Below are 17,391 nucleotides of genomic sequence, written 5' to 3' on the forward strand. Positions count from 1 at the left end.
ATGGACAGGTCATCCTCACATGGACAGGTCATCCTCACATGGACAGGTCATCCACACATGGACAGGTCATCCTCACATGGACAGGTCATCCTCACATGGACAGGTCATCCTCACATGGACAGGTCATCCACACATGGACAGGTCATCCACACATGGACAGGTCATCCACACATGGACAGGTCATCCTCACATGGACAGGTCATCCACACATGGACAGGTCATCCACACATGGACAGGTCATCCTCACATGGACAGGTCATCCTCACATGGACAGGTCATCCACACATGGACAGGTCATCCACACATGGACAGGTCATCCTCACATGGACAGGTCATCCACACATGGACAGGTCATCCTCACATGGACAGGTCATCCACACATGGACAGGTCATCCACACATGGACAGGTCATCCTCACATGGACAGGTCATCCTCACATGGACAGGTCATCCACACATGGACAGGTCATCCACACATGGACAGGTCATCCTCACATGGACAGGTCATCCTCACATGGACAGGTCATCCACACATGGACAGGTCATCCACACATGGACAGGTCATCCTCACATGGACAGGTCATCCTCACATGGACAGGTCATCATAAAATAACACGTTGTTCTATAATTGACATACCAGTATAAATAAAGTTTAAATAAAGCATCTCAACATCTCTTAAACCTGATCGTTCTGAAACATACACATATCTTTAGTAGCCTACCTTGTATGAATCCAATACCCGAAAAACTATCCTGCTGTTTCACTTGACCACAGCCAGGGCTGTACTTCATTTGAACACAAGGTAACGTTGCTTTCAGCTGAGTAAATAAAGTACAGAGCAGGTAGAGTTGAACTGAACTGGGCCCTACAGTACAGTACAGAGCAGGTAGAGTTGAACTGAACTGGGCCCTACAGTACAGAGCAGGTAGAGTTGAACTGAACTGGGCCCTACAGTACAGTATAGAACAGGTAGAGTTGAACTGAACTGGGCCCTACAGTACAGTACAGAGCAGGTAGAGTTGAACTGAACTGGGCCCTACAGTACAGTACAGAGCAGGTAGAGTTGAACTGAACTGGGCCCTACAGTACAGTACAGAGCAGGTAGAGTTGAACTGAACTGGGCCCTACAGTACAGTATAGAACAGGTAGAGTTGAACTGAACTGGGCCCTACAGTACAGTATAGAGCAGGTAGAGTTGAACTGAACTGGGCCCTACAGTACAGTATAGAGCAGGTAGAGTTGAACTGAACTGGGCCCTACAGTACAGTATAGAGCAGGTAGAGTTGAACTGAACTGGGCCCTACAGTACAGTATAGAGCAGGTAGAGTTGAACTGAACTGGGCCCTACAGTACAGTATAGAGCAGGTAGAGTTGAACTGAACTGGGCCCTACAGTACAGTATAGAGCAGGTAGAGATTAACTGAACTGGGCCCTACAGTACAATATAGAGCAGGTAGAGTTGAACTGAACTGGGCCCTACAGAACAGTACAGAGCAGGTAGAGTTGAACTGAACTGGGCCCTACAGAACAGTACAGAGCAGGTAGAGTTGAACTGAACTGGGCCCTACAGTACAGTATAGAGCAGGTAGAGTTGAACTGAACTGGGCCCTACAGTACCAGTATAGAGCAGGTAGAGTTGAACTGAACTGGGCCCTACAGTACCAGTATAGAGCAGGTAGAGTTGAACTGAACTGGGCCCTACAGTACAGTATAGAGCAGGTAGAGATGAACTGAACTGGGCCCTACAGTACCAGTATAGAGCAGGTATAGTTGAACTGAACTGGGCCCTACAGTACCAGTATAGAGCAGGTAGAGTTGAACTGAACTGGGCCCTACAGTACCAGTACAGAGCAGGTAGAGTTGAACTGAACTGGGCCCTACAGTACAGTACAGAGCAGGTAGAGATTAACTGAACTGGGCCCTACAGTACCAGTATAGAGCAGGTAGAGTTGAACTGAACTGGGCCCTACAGTACAGTACAGTATAGAGCAGGTAGAGTTGAACTGAACTGGGCCCTACCGTACAGTATAGAGCAGGTAGAGTTGAACTGAACTGGGCCCTACAGTACCAGTATAGAGCAGGTAGAGTTGAACTGAACTGGGCCCTACAGTACAGTATAGAGCAGGTAGAGTTGAACTGAACTGGGCCCTACAGTACAGCACAGTATAGAGCAGGTAGAGTTGAACTGAACTGGGCCCTACAGTACAGTATAGAGCAGGTAGATTTGAACTGAAATGGGCCCTACAGTACAGTATAGAGCAGGTAGAGTTGAACTGAACTGGGCCCTACAGTACAGCACAGTATAGAGCAGGTAGAGTTGAACTGAACTGGGCCCTACAGTACAGTATAGAGCAGGTAGAGTTGAACTGAACTGGGCCCTACAGTACAGTATAGAGCAGGTAGAGATTAACTGAACTGGGCCCTACAGTACAGTATAGAGCAGGTAGAGTTGAACTGAACTGGGCCCTACAGTACAGTATAGAGCAGGTAGAGTTGAACTGAACTGGGCCCTACAGTACAGTATAGAGCAGGTAGAGTTGAACTGAACTGGGCCCTACAGTACAGCACAGTATAGAGCAGGTAGAGTTGAACTGAACTGGGCCCTACAGTACAGTATAGAGCAGGTAGATTTGAACTGAACTGGGCCCTACAGTACAGTATAGAGCAGGTAGAGTTGAACTGAACTGGGCCCTACAGTACAGTATAGAGCAGGTAGAGTTGAACTGAACTGGTCCCTACAGTACAGTATAGAGCAGGTAGAGTTGAACTGAACTGGGCCCTACAGTACAGTATAGAGCAGGTAGAGATTAACTGAACTGGGCCCTACAGTACAGTATAGAGCAGGTAGAGTTGAACTGAACTGGGCCCTACAGTACAGTATAGAGCAGGTAGAGTTGAACTGAACTGGGCCCTACAGTACAGTACAGTTTCCAGCAACCCAAATTCTACCCTATTCACTGTCAACAGTAGTGTACTATATAGGGAATAGGGCTCTGGTCAACAGTAGTGTTCTATATAGGGAATAGGGCCCTGGTCAACAGTAGTGTACTATATAGGGAATAGGGCCCTGGTCAACAGTAGTGTACTATATAGGGAATAGGGCCCTGGTCAACAGTAGTGTTCTATATAGGGAATAGGGCCCTGGTCAACAGTAGTGTACTATATAGGGAATAGGGCCCTGTTCAACAGTAGTGCACTACATAGGGAATAGGGCTCTGGTCAACAGTAGTGTTCTATATAGGGAATAGGGCCCTGGTCAACAGTAGTGTACTATATAGGGAATAGGGCCCTGGTCAACAGTAGTGTTCTATATAGGGAATAGGGCTCTGGTAAACAGTAGTGCACTACATAGGGAATAGGGCTCTGGTCAACATTAGTGTTCTATATAGGGAATAGGGCCCTGGTCAACAGTAGTGTACTATATAGGGAATAGGGCCCTGGTCAACAGTAGTGTACTATATAGGGAATAGGGCCCTGGTCAACAGTAGTGTTCTATATAGGGAATAGGGCCCTGGTCAACAGTAGTGTTCTATATAGGGAATAGGGCCCTGGTAAACAGTAGTGTACTATATAGGGAATAGGGCTGTGGTCAACAGTAGTGCACTATATAGGGAATAGGGCTGTGGTAAACAGTAGTGTACTACATAGGGAATAGGGCTGTGGTCAACAGTAGTGTACTACATAGGGGATAGGGCTGTGATAAACAGTTGTGCACTACATAGGTGCCATTTGGGACGAAAGCTTTTCTCTGACCTCAGTGCTCCCTCATATCCCTGACCTGGGCAGATTTATAGACCGTGCTGTTCACAATACCCAGATGAGCCGGGAAATAATCAAATGGCACCCTATTCCCAATTTAGTGCACTACTTTTGACCAGGGCCCATAGGGTAGTGCACTACTTTTGACCAGGGCCCATAGGGCTCAGATCAGTAGGAGTGCACTGTATAGGGAATAGGGTTTAATTTGAAATGCACCCTGGTCACAATTCCCAGATGAGTCTGGAAAATAATCAACAGATACACGACGGAAACCATTTTATACAGGAGATCATTAAGGGGAAATGTATTTATTTCCCCAGTCAGTTTACCTTTTCTTTAACCCAGAGGTGAATGGTTTAGCAATAGCTTTAGGGTGCAGCCTGCAAAGTAAACATTGGTTAGGTGATGATGATGATGATGAGGATGATGAGCTGTGTGGTGATGATGATTGTAAATGCAATGGGAGAAAATGTTAACCAAGTTAGAAACACATGTTACATTATGTGTTTTAGTATTATGTGTATTAGTATTATGTGTATTAGTATAATGTGTATTAGTATGTGTTTTAGTATTATGTGTATTAGTATTATGTGTTTTAGTATTATGTGTATTAGTATTATGTGTTTTAGTATTATGTTTATTAGTATAATGTGTATTAGTATTATGTGTATTAGTATTATGTGTATTAGTATGTGTTTTAGTATTATGTGTATTAGTATAATGTGTATTAGTATGTGTTTTAGTATTATGTGTATTAGTATTATGTGTATTAGTATTATGTGTATTAGTATTATGCGTATTAGTATTATGTGTATTAGTATTATGAGTATTAGTAGTATGTGCATTAGTATTATGTGTATTAGTATTATGTGTATTAGTATTATGCGTATTAGTATGTGTATTAGTATGTGTATTAGTATTATGTGTATTAGTACTATGTGTATTAGTATTATGCGTATTAGTATGTGTTTTAGTATTATGTGTATTAGTATTATGTGTATTAGTATTATGTGTATTAGTATTATGCGTATTAGTATGTGTATTAGTATTATGTGTTTTAGTATTATGTGTATTAGTATAATGTGTATTAGTATGTGTTTTAGTATTATGTGTATTAGTATTTTGTGTATTAGTATTATGTGTATTAGTATTATGTGTATTAGTATGTGTTTTAGTATTATGTGTTTTAGTATTATGTGTATTAGTATTATGTGTATTAGTATTATGTGTATTAGTATGTGTTTTAGTATTATGAGTTTTAGTATTATGTGTATTAGTATGTGTTTTAGTATTATGTGTATTAGTATTATGTGTATTAGTATTATGCGTATTAGTATGTGTATTAGTATTATGTGTTTTAGTATTATGTGTATTAGTATAATGTGTATTAGTATGTGTTTTAGTATTATGTGTTTTAGTATCATGTGTATCAGTATTGTGTGTATTAGTGTTATGTGTATTAGTATTATGTGTATTAGTATTATGTGTTTTAGTATTATGTGTTTTAGTATTATGTGTTTTAGTATGTGTTTTAGTATTATGTGTATTAGTATTATGTGTATTAGTATTATGTGTATTAGTATGTGTTTTAGTATTATGTGTATTAGTATTATGTGTTTTAGTATTATGTGTATTAGTATAATGTGTATTAGTATGTGTTTTAGTATTATGTGTTTTAGTATCATGTGTATCAGTATTGTGTGTATTAGTGTTATGTGTATTAGTATTATGTGTATTAGTATTATGTGTTTTAGTATTATGTGTTTTAGTACTATGTGTTTTAGTATGTGTTTTAGTATTATGTGTATTAGTATTATGTGTATTAGTATTATGTGTATTAGTATGTGTTTTAGTATTATGTGTATTAGTATTATGTGTTTTAGTATTATGTGTATTAGTATAATGTGTATTAGTATGTGTTTTAGTATTATGTGTATTAGTATTATGTGTATTAGTATTATGCGTATTAGTATGTGTTTTAGTATTATGTGTATTAGTATTATGTGTATTAGTATTATGTGTATTAGTATTATGCGTATTAGTATGTGTATTAGTATGATGTGTTTTAGTATTATGTGTATTAGTATGATGTGTTTTAGTATTATGTGTATTAGTATTATGTGTATTAGTATTATGTGTATTAGTATTATGTGTATTAGTATGTGTATTAGTATTATGTGTTTTAGTATTATGTGTATTAGTATTATGTGTATTAGTATTATGTGTATTAGTATTATGCGTATTAGTATGTGTATTAGTATTATGTGTTTTAGTATTATGTGTATTAGTATTATGTGTATTAGTATGTGTATTAGTATTATGTGTTTTAGTATTATGTGTATTAGTATTATGTGTATTAGTATTATGTGTATTAGTATTATGCGTATTAGTATGTGTATTAGTATTATGTGTATTAGTATTATGTGTATTAGTATTATGTGTATTAGTATTATGCGTATTAGTATGTTTATTAGTATTATGTGTTTTAGTATTATGTGTATTAGTATTATGTGTTTTAGTATTATGTGTTTTAGTATTATGTGTATTAGTATTATGTGTTTTAGTATTATGTGTATTAGTATTATGTGTTTTAGTATTATGTGTATTAGTATTATGTGTATTAGTAGTATGTGTATTAGTATTATGTGTTTTAGTACTATGTGTATTAGTATTATGTGTATTAGTATTATGTGTTTTAGTATTATGTGTATTAGTATTATGTGTTTTAGTATGTGTTTTAGTATTATGTGTATTAGTATAATGTGTTTTAGTATTATTTGTTTTAGTATTATGTGTTTTAGTATGTGTTTTAGTATTATGTGTATTAGTATTATGTGTTTTAGTATTATGTGTATTAGTATTATGTGTTTTAGTATTATGTGTATTAGTATTATGCGTATTAGTATGTGTATTAGTATTATGTATTAGTATTATGTGTATTAGTATCATGTGTATTAGTATTATGTGTATTAGTATGTGTTTTAGCACACCATTCAGCAGACGCTAACTGAGCAATGCAACAACGTTATACGACTCTAGAGTGATTGATAGGTTATGTTCCACTCCTAAAAACCTTATAGGAAATGTCAAAAGTTGTTGAACTAGAGACGCAGACTAAAACATCAGAGGGCAGATTGACATCAGTCACATAAAATGTTATTTTCAGAAGGACTTCCTGACACGGGCGGCCGGTGGCACCTTAGATGGAGGAGGACGGGCTCATAGTAATGGCTGCAACGGAATCAATGGAACGGTATTGAACACATCAAACACATGTATTCCATACGTTTGATACCATTCCATTTACTCCGCTCCGGATGTTACTACGAGCCGTCCTCCTTTCAGCAGCCTCCTGTGCTTCCTTAGAATCATTTTTATCTTTAAACAAAATGTCGTGGTTTAATATTTCCGATCAATCTGCAGTCATATTTTGTTAAGTTGCATTTCTGTGACTAGGAAGGTTAGATGAACACAACAACATATTTGTGCTAGAATGAGTAAACAAAGTGAATTAAAGCCAGCTGGGTAGAAACAGCATCTAAACTAATATTCTATAAAAGTACTAAAGCAACGACCACTACAGGCAACCCACTGTCAGAAACCCAGGCTTGAGTACCAAATGGAACCCTATTCCCTACACAGTGCACTACTTTTGACCACAGGGCACTACATAGGAATAGGAGGCCACTTGGACCAGAAACCCAGTCTTTGGGGGGGGGGGGGGGGGGGGGGGGGGGTTGTTTCCTGATATACCTGGCACCAGCCGAAACATTAACCTTGGCTCTGGCTTCCCTCCCAGCTGCTCTCTTTCTCAGACGGGCTCTGCAACGGCAAACAGCAACACGACATGACACAGAGACACTGGTGAGGCAAACAGCAACACGACATCACACAGAGACACTGGTGACACGCACGCACGCACGCACGCACGCACGCACGCGCACGCACACACACACACACACACACACACACGATAATACAGATAACAGCCCTGATCCCAGACAGTGTGGCCTAGTTGTGGTAGGGTTAAGAGGAGAGCAGTAAGGTGTGCTTCCTGGGTAATGCCACAGGTAACAGGAGAGTACAGTTCTTTTAAGTACACCACTATACTAATAAGTTATATTATATTACATTACTCTTTCAATGGCAGAGATATTTAAAGTATTAATATGTACACTATTGTATACAGAAGTATGTGGACACCCCTTCAAATTAGTGGATTTCGCTATTTCAGCCACACACGTTGCTGACAGGTGCATAAAACTGAGCACACAGCCATGCAATCTAGACAAACATTGGGGTAGAATGGCCTTACTGAAGAGCTCAGTGACTTTCAACGTGGCACCGTCATAGGACACCACCTTTCCAACAAGTCAGTTCGTAACATTTCTGCCCTGCTAGAGTTGTCCGGTCAACTGTAAGTGCTGTTATGGAAACGCCTAGGGGCAAAAACGGCATTAGCCGCAAAGTGGTAGACCACACTTACTACCGAGTTCCAATCTGCCTCTGGAAGCTGTTTGTCGGGAGAATCGTGAAATGTGTTTCCATGGCCGAGCAGCCACACACAAGCCTAAGATCACCATGCGCAATGCCAAGCGTTGGCTGGAGTGATGTAAAGATCTCTGCTATTGGACTCTGGAGCAGAGGAAACACGTTCTCTGGAGGGATAAATCAAGCGTCACCATCTGGTAGTCCGACAGACTAATCTGGGTTTGGCGGATTCCAGGAGAACGCTACCTGTCCCAATGCATAGTGTCAACTGTAAAGTTTGGTGGAGGAGGAATAATGGTCTGGGGATGTTTTTCATGGTTCGGGCCCCTTAGTTCCAGTGAAGGGAAATCTTAATGCTACAGCATACAATGACATTCTAGATGATTCTGAGCTTCCAACTTTATGGCAACAGTTTGGGGAAGGCCCTTTCCTGTTTCAGTGTGACAATGTCCCGTGCACAAAGCGAGGTCCATACAGAAATAGTTAGTTGAGATTGGTGTGGAAGAACTTGACCAGCCTGCACAGAGCCCTGACCTCAACCTCATCGAACACCTTTGGGATGAATTGGAACGCCGACTGTGAGCCAGGCCTAATCACCCAACATCAGTGCCCAACCTCACTAATGCTCTTGTGGCTGAATGGAAGCAAGTCCCCACAGCAATGTTTCAACATCTAGTGGAAAGCCTTCCCAGAAGAGTGGAGGCTGTTATAGCAGCAAAAGGAGGGGGGGGGGGGGGGGCAACTCCATATTATTGCCCATGATTTTGGAATGAGATGTTCGACAAGCAGGTGTCCATATACTTTTGATCAAGTGGTGTAGTTTAAATGGAATGTCATGCAGGACTAAAATAAGCACAGACACACTAGAATGGCCCCCAGTCTGTTACCAGGCAACATACCATTAACCCAACTAGAATGGCCCCCAGTCTGTTACCAGGCAACATACCAGTAACCTAACTATGTACTGGCCCCCCAGTCTGTTACCAGGCAACATACCATTAACCCAACTATGTACTGGCCCCCCAGTCTGTTACCAGGCAACATACCATTAACCCAACTATGTACTGGCCCCCCAGTCTGTTACCAGGCAACATACCATTAACCCAACTATGTACTGGCCCCCCAGTCTGTTACCAGGCAACATACCATTATACCAACTATGTACTGGCCCCCCAGTCTGTTACCAGGCAACATACCATTAACCCAACTATGTACTGGCCCCCCAGTCTGTTACCAGGCAACATACCATTAACCAAACTATGTACTGGCCCCCCAGTCTGTTACCAGGCAACATACCAGTAACTTAACTATGTACTGGCCCCCCAGTCTGTTACCAGGCAACATACCAGTAACCCAACTATGTACTGCCCCCCCAGTCTGTTACCAGGCAACATACCAGTAACCCAACTATGTACTGGCCCCCCAGTCTGTTACCAGGCAACATACCAGTAACCCAACTATGTACTGGCCCCCCAGTCTGTTACCAGGCAACATAACAGTAACCCAATGATGTACTGGCCCCCCAGTCTGTTACCAGGCAACATACCAGTAACCCAACTATGTACTGGCCCCCCAGTCTGTTACCAGGCAACATACCAGTAACCCAACTATGTACTGGCCCCCAGTCTGTTACCAGGCAACATACCAGTAACCCAACTATGTACTGGCCCCCCAGTCTGTTACCAGGCAACATACCAGTAACCCAACTATGTACTGGCCCCCCAGTCTGTTACCAGGCAACATACCAGTAACCCAACTATGTACTGGCCCCCCAGTCTGTTACCAGGCAACATACCAGTAACCCAACTATGTACTGGCCCCCCAGTCTGTTACCAGGCAACATACCAGTAACCCAACTATGTACTGGCCCCCCAGTCTGTTACCAGGCAACATACCAGTAACCTAACTATGTACTGGCCCCCCAGTCTGTTACCAGGCAACATACCAGTAACCGAACTATGTACTGGCCCCCCAGTCTGTTACCAGGCAACATACCAGTAACCCAACTATGTACTGGCCCCCCAGTCTGTTACCAGGCAACATACCAGTAACTTAACTATGTACTGGCCTCCCAGTCTGTTACCAGGCAACATACCAGTAACCCAACTATGTACTGGCCCCCCAGTCTGTTACCAGGCAACATACCAGTAACCTAACTATGTACTGGCCCCCCAGTCTGTTACCAGGCAACATACCATTAACCCAACTATGTACTGGCCCCCCAGTCTGTTACCAGGCAACATACCAGTAACCCAACTATGTACTGGCCCCCCAGTCTGTTACCAGGCAACATACCAGTAACCCAACTATGTACTGCCCCCCCAGTCTGTTACCAGGCAACATACCAGTAACCCAACTATGTACTGGCCCCCCAGTCTGTTACCAGGCAACATACCATTAACCCAACTATGTACTGGCCCCCCAGTCTGTTACCAGGCAACATACCAGTAACCCAACTATGTACTGGCCCCCCAGTCTGTTACCAGGCAACATACCAGTAACCCAACTATGTACTGGCCCCCCAGTCTGTTACCAGGCAACATACCAGTAACCCAACTATGTACTGGCCCCCCAGTCTGTTACCAGGCAACATACCAGTAACCCAACTATGTACTGGCCCCCCCAGTCTGTTACCAGGCAACATACCATTAACCCAACTAGAATGGCCCCCAGTCTGTTACCAGGCAACATACCAGTAACCCAACTATGTACTGGCCCCCCAGTCTGTTACCAGGCAACATACCATTAACCCAACTATGTACTGGCCCCCCAGTCTGTTACCAGGCAACATACCAGTAACCCAACTATGTACTGGCCCCCCAGTCTGTTACCAGGCAACATACCAGTAACCCAACTATGTACTGGCCCCCCAGTCTGTTACCAGGCAACATACCAGTAACCCAACTATGTACTGGCCCCCCAGTCTGTTACCAGGCAACATACCAGTAACCTAACTATGTACTGGCCCCCCAGTCTGTTACCAGGCAACATACCAGTAACCCAACTATGTACTGGCCCCCCAGTCTGTTACCAGGCAACATACCAGTAACCCAACTATGTACTGGCCCCCCAGTCTGTTACCAGGCAACATACCAGTAACCCAACTATGTACTGGCCCCCCAGTCTGTTACCAGGCAACATACCAGTAACCCAACTATGTACTGGCCCCCCAGTCTGTTACCAGGCAACATACCAGTAACCCAACTATGTACTGGCCCCCCAGTCTGTTACCAGGCAACATACCAGTAACCCAACTATGTACTGGCCCCCCAGTCTGTTACCAGGCAACATACCATTAACCCAACTATGTACTGGCCCCCCAGTCTGTTACCAGGCAACATACCAGTAACCCAACTATGTACTGGCCCCCCAGTCTGTTACCAGGCAACATACCAGTAACCCAATGATGTACTGGCCCCCCAGTCTGTCTCCATCCAACAAACCAGTAACCCAACTATGTACTGGCCCCCCAGTCTGTTACCAGGCAACATACCAGTAACCCAATGATGTACTGGCCCCCCAGTCTGTCTCCATCCAACAAACCAGTAACCCAACTATGTACCGGCCCCCCAGTCTGTTACCAGGCAACATACCAGTAACCCAACTATGTACTGGCCCCCCAGTCTGTTACCAGGCAACATACCAGTAACCCAACTATGTACTGGCCCCCCAGTCTGTTACCAGGCAACATACCAGTAACCCAACTATGTACTGGCCCCCCAGTCTGTTACCAGGCAACATACCAGTAACCCAACTATGTACTGGCCCCCCAGTCTGTTACCAGGCCACATACCAGTAACCCAAATATGTACTGGCCCCCCAGTCTGTTACCAGGCAACATACCAGTAACCCAACTATGTACTGGCCCCCCAGTCTGTTACCAGGCAACATACCAGTAACCCAACTATGTACTGGCCCCCCAGTCTGTTACCAGGCAACATACCATTAACCCAACTATGTACTGGCCCCCCAGTCTGTTACCAGGCAACATACCAGTAACCCAACTATGTACTGGCCCCCCAGTCTGTTACCAGGCAACATACCAGTAACCCAACTATGTACTGGCCCCCCAGTCTGTTACCAGGCAACATACCAGTAACCCAACTATGTACTGGCCCCCCAGTCTGTTACCAGGCAACATACCAGTAACCCAACTATGTACTGGCCCCCCAGTCTGTTACCAGGCAACATACCAGTAACCCAACTATGTACTGGCCCCCAGTCTGTTACCAGGCAACATACCAGTAACTTAACTATGTACTGGCCTCCCAGTCTGTTACCAGGCAACATACCAGTAACCCAACTATGTACTGGCCCCCCAGTCTGTTACCAGGCAACATACCAGTAACCTAACTATGTACTGGCCCCCCAGTCTGTTACCAGGCAACATACCAGTAACTTAACTATGTACTGGCCTCCCAGTCTGTTACCAGGCAACATACCAGTAACCCAACTATGTACTGGCCCCCCAGTCTGTTTCCAGGCAACATACCAGTAACCCAACTATGTACTGGCCCCCAGTCTGTTACCAGGCAACATACCAGTAACTTAACTATGTACTGGCCCCCCAGTCTGTTACCAGGCAACATACCAGTAACCCAACTATGTACTGGCCCCCCAGTCTGTTACCAGGCAACATACCAGTAACCCAACTATGTACTGGCCCCCCAGTCTGTTACCAGGCAACATACCAGTAACCCAATGATGTACTGGCCCCCCAGTCTGTCTCCATCCAACAAACCAGTAACCCAACTATGTACTGGCCCCCCAGTCTGTTACCAGGCAACATACCAGTAACCCAACTATGTACTGGCCCCCCAGTCTGTTACCAGGCAACATACCAGTAACCCAACTATGTACTGGCCCCCCAGTCTGTTACCAGGCAACATACCAGTAACCCAACTATGTACTGGCCCCCCAGTCTGTTACCAGGCAACATACCAGTAACCCAACTATGTACTGGCCCCCCAGTCTGTTACCAGGCAACATAACAGTAACTTAACTATGTACTGGCCCCCCAGTCTGTTACCAGGCAACATACCAGTAACCCAATGATGTACTGGCCCCCCAGTCTGTTACCAGGCAACATACCAGTAACCCAACTATGTACTGGCCCCCCAGTCTGTCTCCATCCAACATACCAGTAACCCAACTATGTACTGGCCCCCCAGTCTGTTACCAGGCAACATACCATTAACCCAACTATGTACTGGCCCCCCAGTCTGTTACCAGGCAACATACCATTAACCCAACTATGTACTGGCCCCCCAGTCTGTTACCAGGCAACATACCAGTAACCCAACTATGTACTGGCCCCCCAGTCTGTTACCAGGCAACATACCAGTAACCCAACTATGTACTGGCCCCCCAGTCTGTTACCAGGCAACATACCAGTAACCCAACTATGTACTGGCCCCCCAGTCTGTTACCAGGCAACATACCAGTAACTTAACTATGTACTGGCCCCCCAGTCTGTTACCAGGCAACATACCAGTAACCCAATGATGTACTGGCCCCCCAGTCTGTTACCAGGCAACATCAATCAATCAATCAATCAATTTTATTTTATATAGCCCTTCGTACATCAGATAATATCTCGAAGTGCTGTACAGAAACCCAGCCTAAAACCCCAAACAGCTAGAATGCAGGTGTAGAAGCACGGTGGCTAGGAAAAACTCCCTAGAAAGGCCAAAACCTAGGAAGAAACCTAGAGAGGAACCAGGCTATGAGGGGTGGCCAGTCCTCTTCTGACTGTGCCGGGTGGAGATTATAACAGAACTATGCCAAGATGTTCAAAAATGTTCATAAGTGACAAGCATGGTCAAATAATAATCATGAATAATTTTCAGTAACATACCAGTAACCCAACTATGTACTGGCCCCCCAGTTTGTTACCAGGCAACATACCAGTAACCCAACTATGTACTGGCCTCCCAGTCTGTTACCAGGCAACATACCAGTAACTTAACTATGTACTGGCCCCCCAGTCTGTTACCAGGCAACATACCAGTAACCCAATGATGTACTGGCCCCCCAGTCTGTTACCAGGCAACATACCAGTAACTTAACTATGTACTGGCCCCCCAGTCTGTTACCAGGCAACATACCAGTAACTTAACTATGTACTGGCCCCCCAGTCTGTTACCAGGCAACATACCAGTAACCCAACTAGAATGGCCCCCAGTCTGTTACCAGGCAACATACCAGTAACCCAACTATGTACTGGCCCCCCAGTCTGTTACCAGGCAACATACCAGTAACCCAACTATGTACTGGCCCCCCAGTCTGTTACCAGGCAACATACCATTAACCCAACTATGTACTGGCCCCCCAGTCTGTTACCAGGCAACATACCAGTAACCCAACTATGTACTGGCCCCCCAGTCTGTTACCAGGCAACATACCAGTAACCCAACTATGTACTGGCCCCCCAGTCTGTTACCAGGCAACATACCATTAACCGAACTATGTACTGGCCCCCCAGTCTGTTACCAGGCAACATACCAGTAACCCAACTATGTAGTTGGGCCCAAGTCTGTCTCCATGTGTAAAATCTGAGGTACCGGTATGAGGAAAATCAACCAAAAACGGTGTAAATATTATATTACATTTTTTAATGACTTTGGACTCGTTCCCTTAGATAGGCCAGCCATTAAAATATAATACATTTCTCAAATGTATTGTCATGAAACCACTGCAGAAGAAAAGGGTCCTTTTGATGGTTACACAATACACACACTGTACGTTCCAGAAACATTTGTTTCAAATTATAACTGCCCTGCCTGTCCTAAATACCTCTCCATGAAAAACTCCTCCAAAACATGGCAGAGAATCTTCTATCAGATGGAATAGACCTGGAGGGTCAGTACAGACAGGAAGCAGATAGGAAGAAAACAGTAAACGAGACAAGCAGCCAGACAGTTAGAGGATACGTCTCAAATGGCACCCTCTTCTCCCTATGGGAAAGCCCTCTTCTCCCTATGGGAAAGCCCTATTCTCCCTATCGGAAAGCCCTATTCTCCATACGGGAAAGCCATCTTCTCCCTATGGGAAAGCCCTCTTCTCCCTATGGGAAAGCCCTCTTCTCCCTATGGGAAAGCCCTCTTCTCCCTATGGGAATCCCTCTTCTCCCTATGGGAAAGCCCTATTCTCCCTCTTGGAAAGCCCTCTTCTCCCTCTTGGAAAGCCCTCTTCTCCCTATGGGAAAGCCCTCTTCTCCCTATGGGAAAGCCCTATTCTCCCTATGGGAAAGCCCTATTCTCCCTATGGGAAAGCCCTATTCTCCCTACGGGAAAGCCCTATTCTCCCTACGGGAAAGCCCTCTTCTCCCTACGGGAAAGCCCTCTTCTCCCTACGGGAAAGCCCTCTTCTCCCTATGGGAAAGCCCTCTTCTCCCTATGGGAAAGCCCTATTCTCCATACGGGAAAGCCCACTTCTCCATACGGGAAAGCCCTCTTCTCCCTACGGGAAAGCCCTATTCTCCCTATGGGAAAGCCCTATTCTCCATACGGGAAAGCCCTATTCTCCATACGGGAAAGCCCACTTTTCCCTATGGGAAAGCCCTATTCTCACTATGGGAAAGCCCTATTCTCCCTATGTGAAAGCCCAATTCTCCCTACAGGAAAGCCCTATTCTCCCTACGGGAAAGCCCTATTCTCCCTATGGGAAAGCCCTATTCTCCCTACGGGAAAGCCCTATTCTCCCTACGGGAAAGCCCTATTCTCCCTATGGGAAAGCCCTATTCTCCCTATGGGAAAGCCCTCTTCTCCCTATGGGAAAGCCCTCTTCTCCCTATGGGAAAGCCCTCTTCTCCCTATGGGAAAGCCCTATTCTCCATACGGGAAAGCCCACTTCTCCATACGGGAAAGCCCTCTTCTCCCTATGGGAAAGCCCTATTCTCCCTATGGGAAAGCCCTATTCTCCATACGGGAAAGCCCACTTCTCCCTATGGGAAAGCCCTATTCTCACTATGGGAAAGCCCTATTCTCCCTATGTGAAAGCCCAATTCTCCCTACAGGAAAGCCCTATTCTCCCTACGGGAAAGCCCTGTTCTCCCTATAGGAAAGCCCTATTCTCCCTACAGGAAAGCCCTATTCTCCATACGGGAAAGCCCTCTTCTCCCTATGGGAAAGCCCTATTCTCCCTACGGGAAAGCCCTATTGTCCCTATGGGAAAGCTCTATTGTCCCTGAGGTACTCAGCTACTGGGTTACTGGGCTACTGGGCTACCTGGGCTATTGGGTTACTGGGCTACTGGGCTACCTTGCTATTGGGCTACCTGGCTACCGGGCTTTGGGCTACTGGGCTACCGGGCTATTGGGCTACTGGGCTATTGGGCTACTGGGCTACCTTGCTATTGGGATACCTAGCTACCGGGCTTTTGGGCTACCGGGCTATTGGGCTATTGGGCTACTGGGCTACTGGGCTACCGGGCTATTGGGCTATTGTGCTACTGGGCTATTGGGCTACCTGGCTACTGGGCTATTGGGCTATTGGGCTACTGGGCTATTGGGCTACCGGGCTATTGGGCTATTGGGCTACTGGGCTATTGGGCTACCTGGCTACTGGGCTATTGGGCTATTGGGCTACTGGACTACTGGGCTACTGGACTATTGGACTACCTGGCTATTGGGGTACCTGGCTACCAGGCTATTGGGCTACCTGGCTAATGGGCTACCGGGCTACTGGGTTACTGGACTACTGGACTACTGGACTACCTGGCGATTGGGCTACCTGGCTACCGGTCTACCGGGCTACTGGGTTTCTGGACTACTGGACTACTGGACTACTGGGTTACTGGGCTACTGGACTACTGGGTTACTGGACTACTGGACTACTGGGCTACTGGGTTACTGGACTTCTGGGTTACTGTACTACTGGACTACTGGGTTACTGGACTACTGGGTTACTGGGTTACTGGACTACTGGACTACGGGGTTACTGGACTACTGGACTACTGGGCTACTGGGTTATTGGACTCCTGGACTACTGGGCTACTGGACTACTGGGTTACTGGGCTAATGGACTACTGGGCTACTGGGCTACTGGACTACTGGGCTACTGGGTTACTGGACTACTGGACTACTGGGCTACTGGACTACTGGGTTACTGGACTACTGGGCTACTGGGTTACTGGGTTACT

The 17,391-nt window shown here is 45.0% G+C and overlaps 1 protein-coding gene across 2 annotated transcripts in view; it reads right to left on the minus strand.

Moving 5' to 3' along the window:
- LOC129813314 (lysyl oxidase homolog 3B) overlaps nucleotides 1-17,391 on the minus strand; it is a 328,772-nt gene that overhangs the window by 155,130 nt on the left and 156,251 nt on the right. The window contains exons 5-6 of one of the 2 annotated variants that reach the window (XM_055865659.1): nucleotides 7,513-7,581; nucleotides 4,089-4,139 (exon numbers count right to left, since the gene is read on the minus strand). The exons of the other annotated variant lie outside the window; for it this stretch is intronic. Coding sequence (XP_055721634.1) covers nucleotides 4,089-4,139; nucleotides 7,513-7,581 — 120 coding nt within the window. The remainder of the gene's footprint in view (nucleotides 1-4,088; nucleotides 4,140-7,512; nucleotides 7,582-17,391) is intronic. 2 annotated transcript variants of the gene reach the window in all.

This window comes from Salvelinus fontinalis, chromosome 16 (genome assembly GCF_029448725.1).
Source record: "Salvelinus fontinalis isolate EN_2023a chromosome 16, ASM2944872v1, whole genome shotgun sequence".
NCBI classification, from domain to species: domain Eukaryota; kingdom Metazoa; phylum Chordata; class Actinopteri; order Salmoniformes; family Salmonidae; genus Salvelinus; species Salvelinus fontinalis.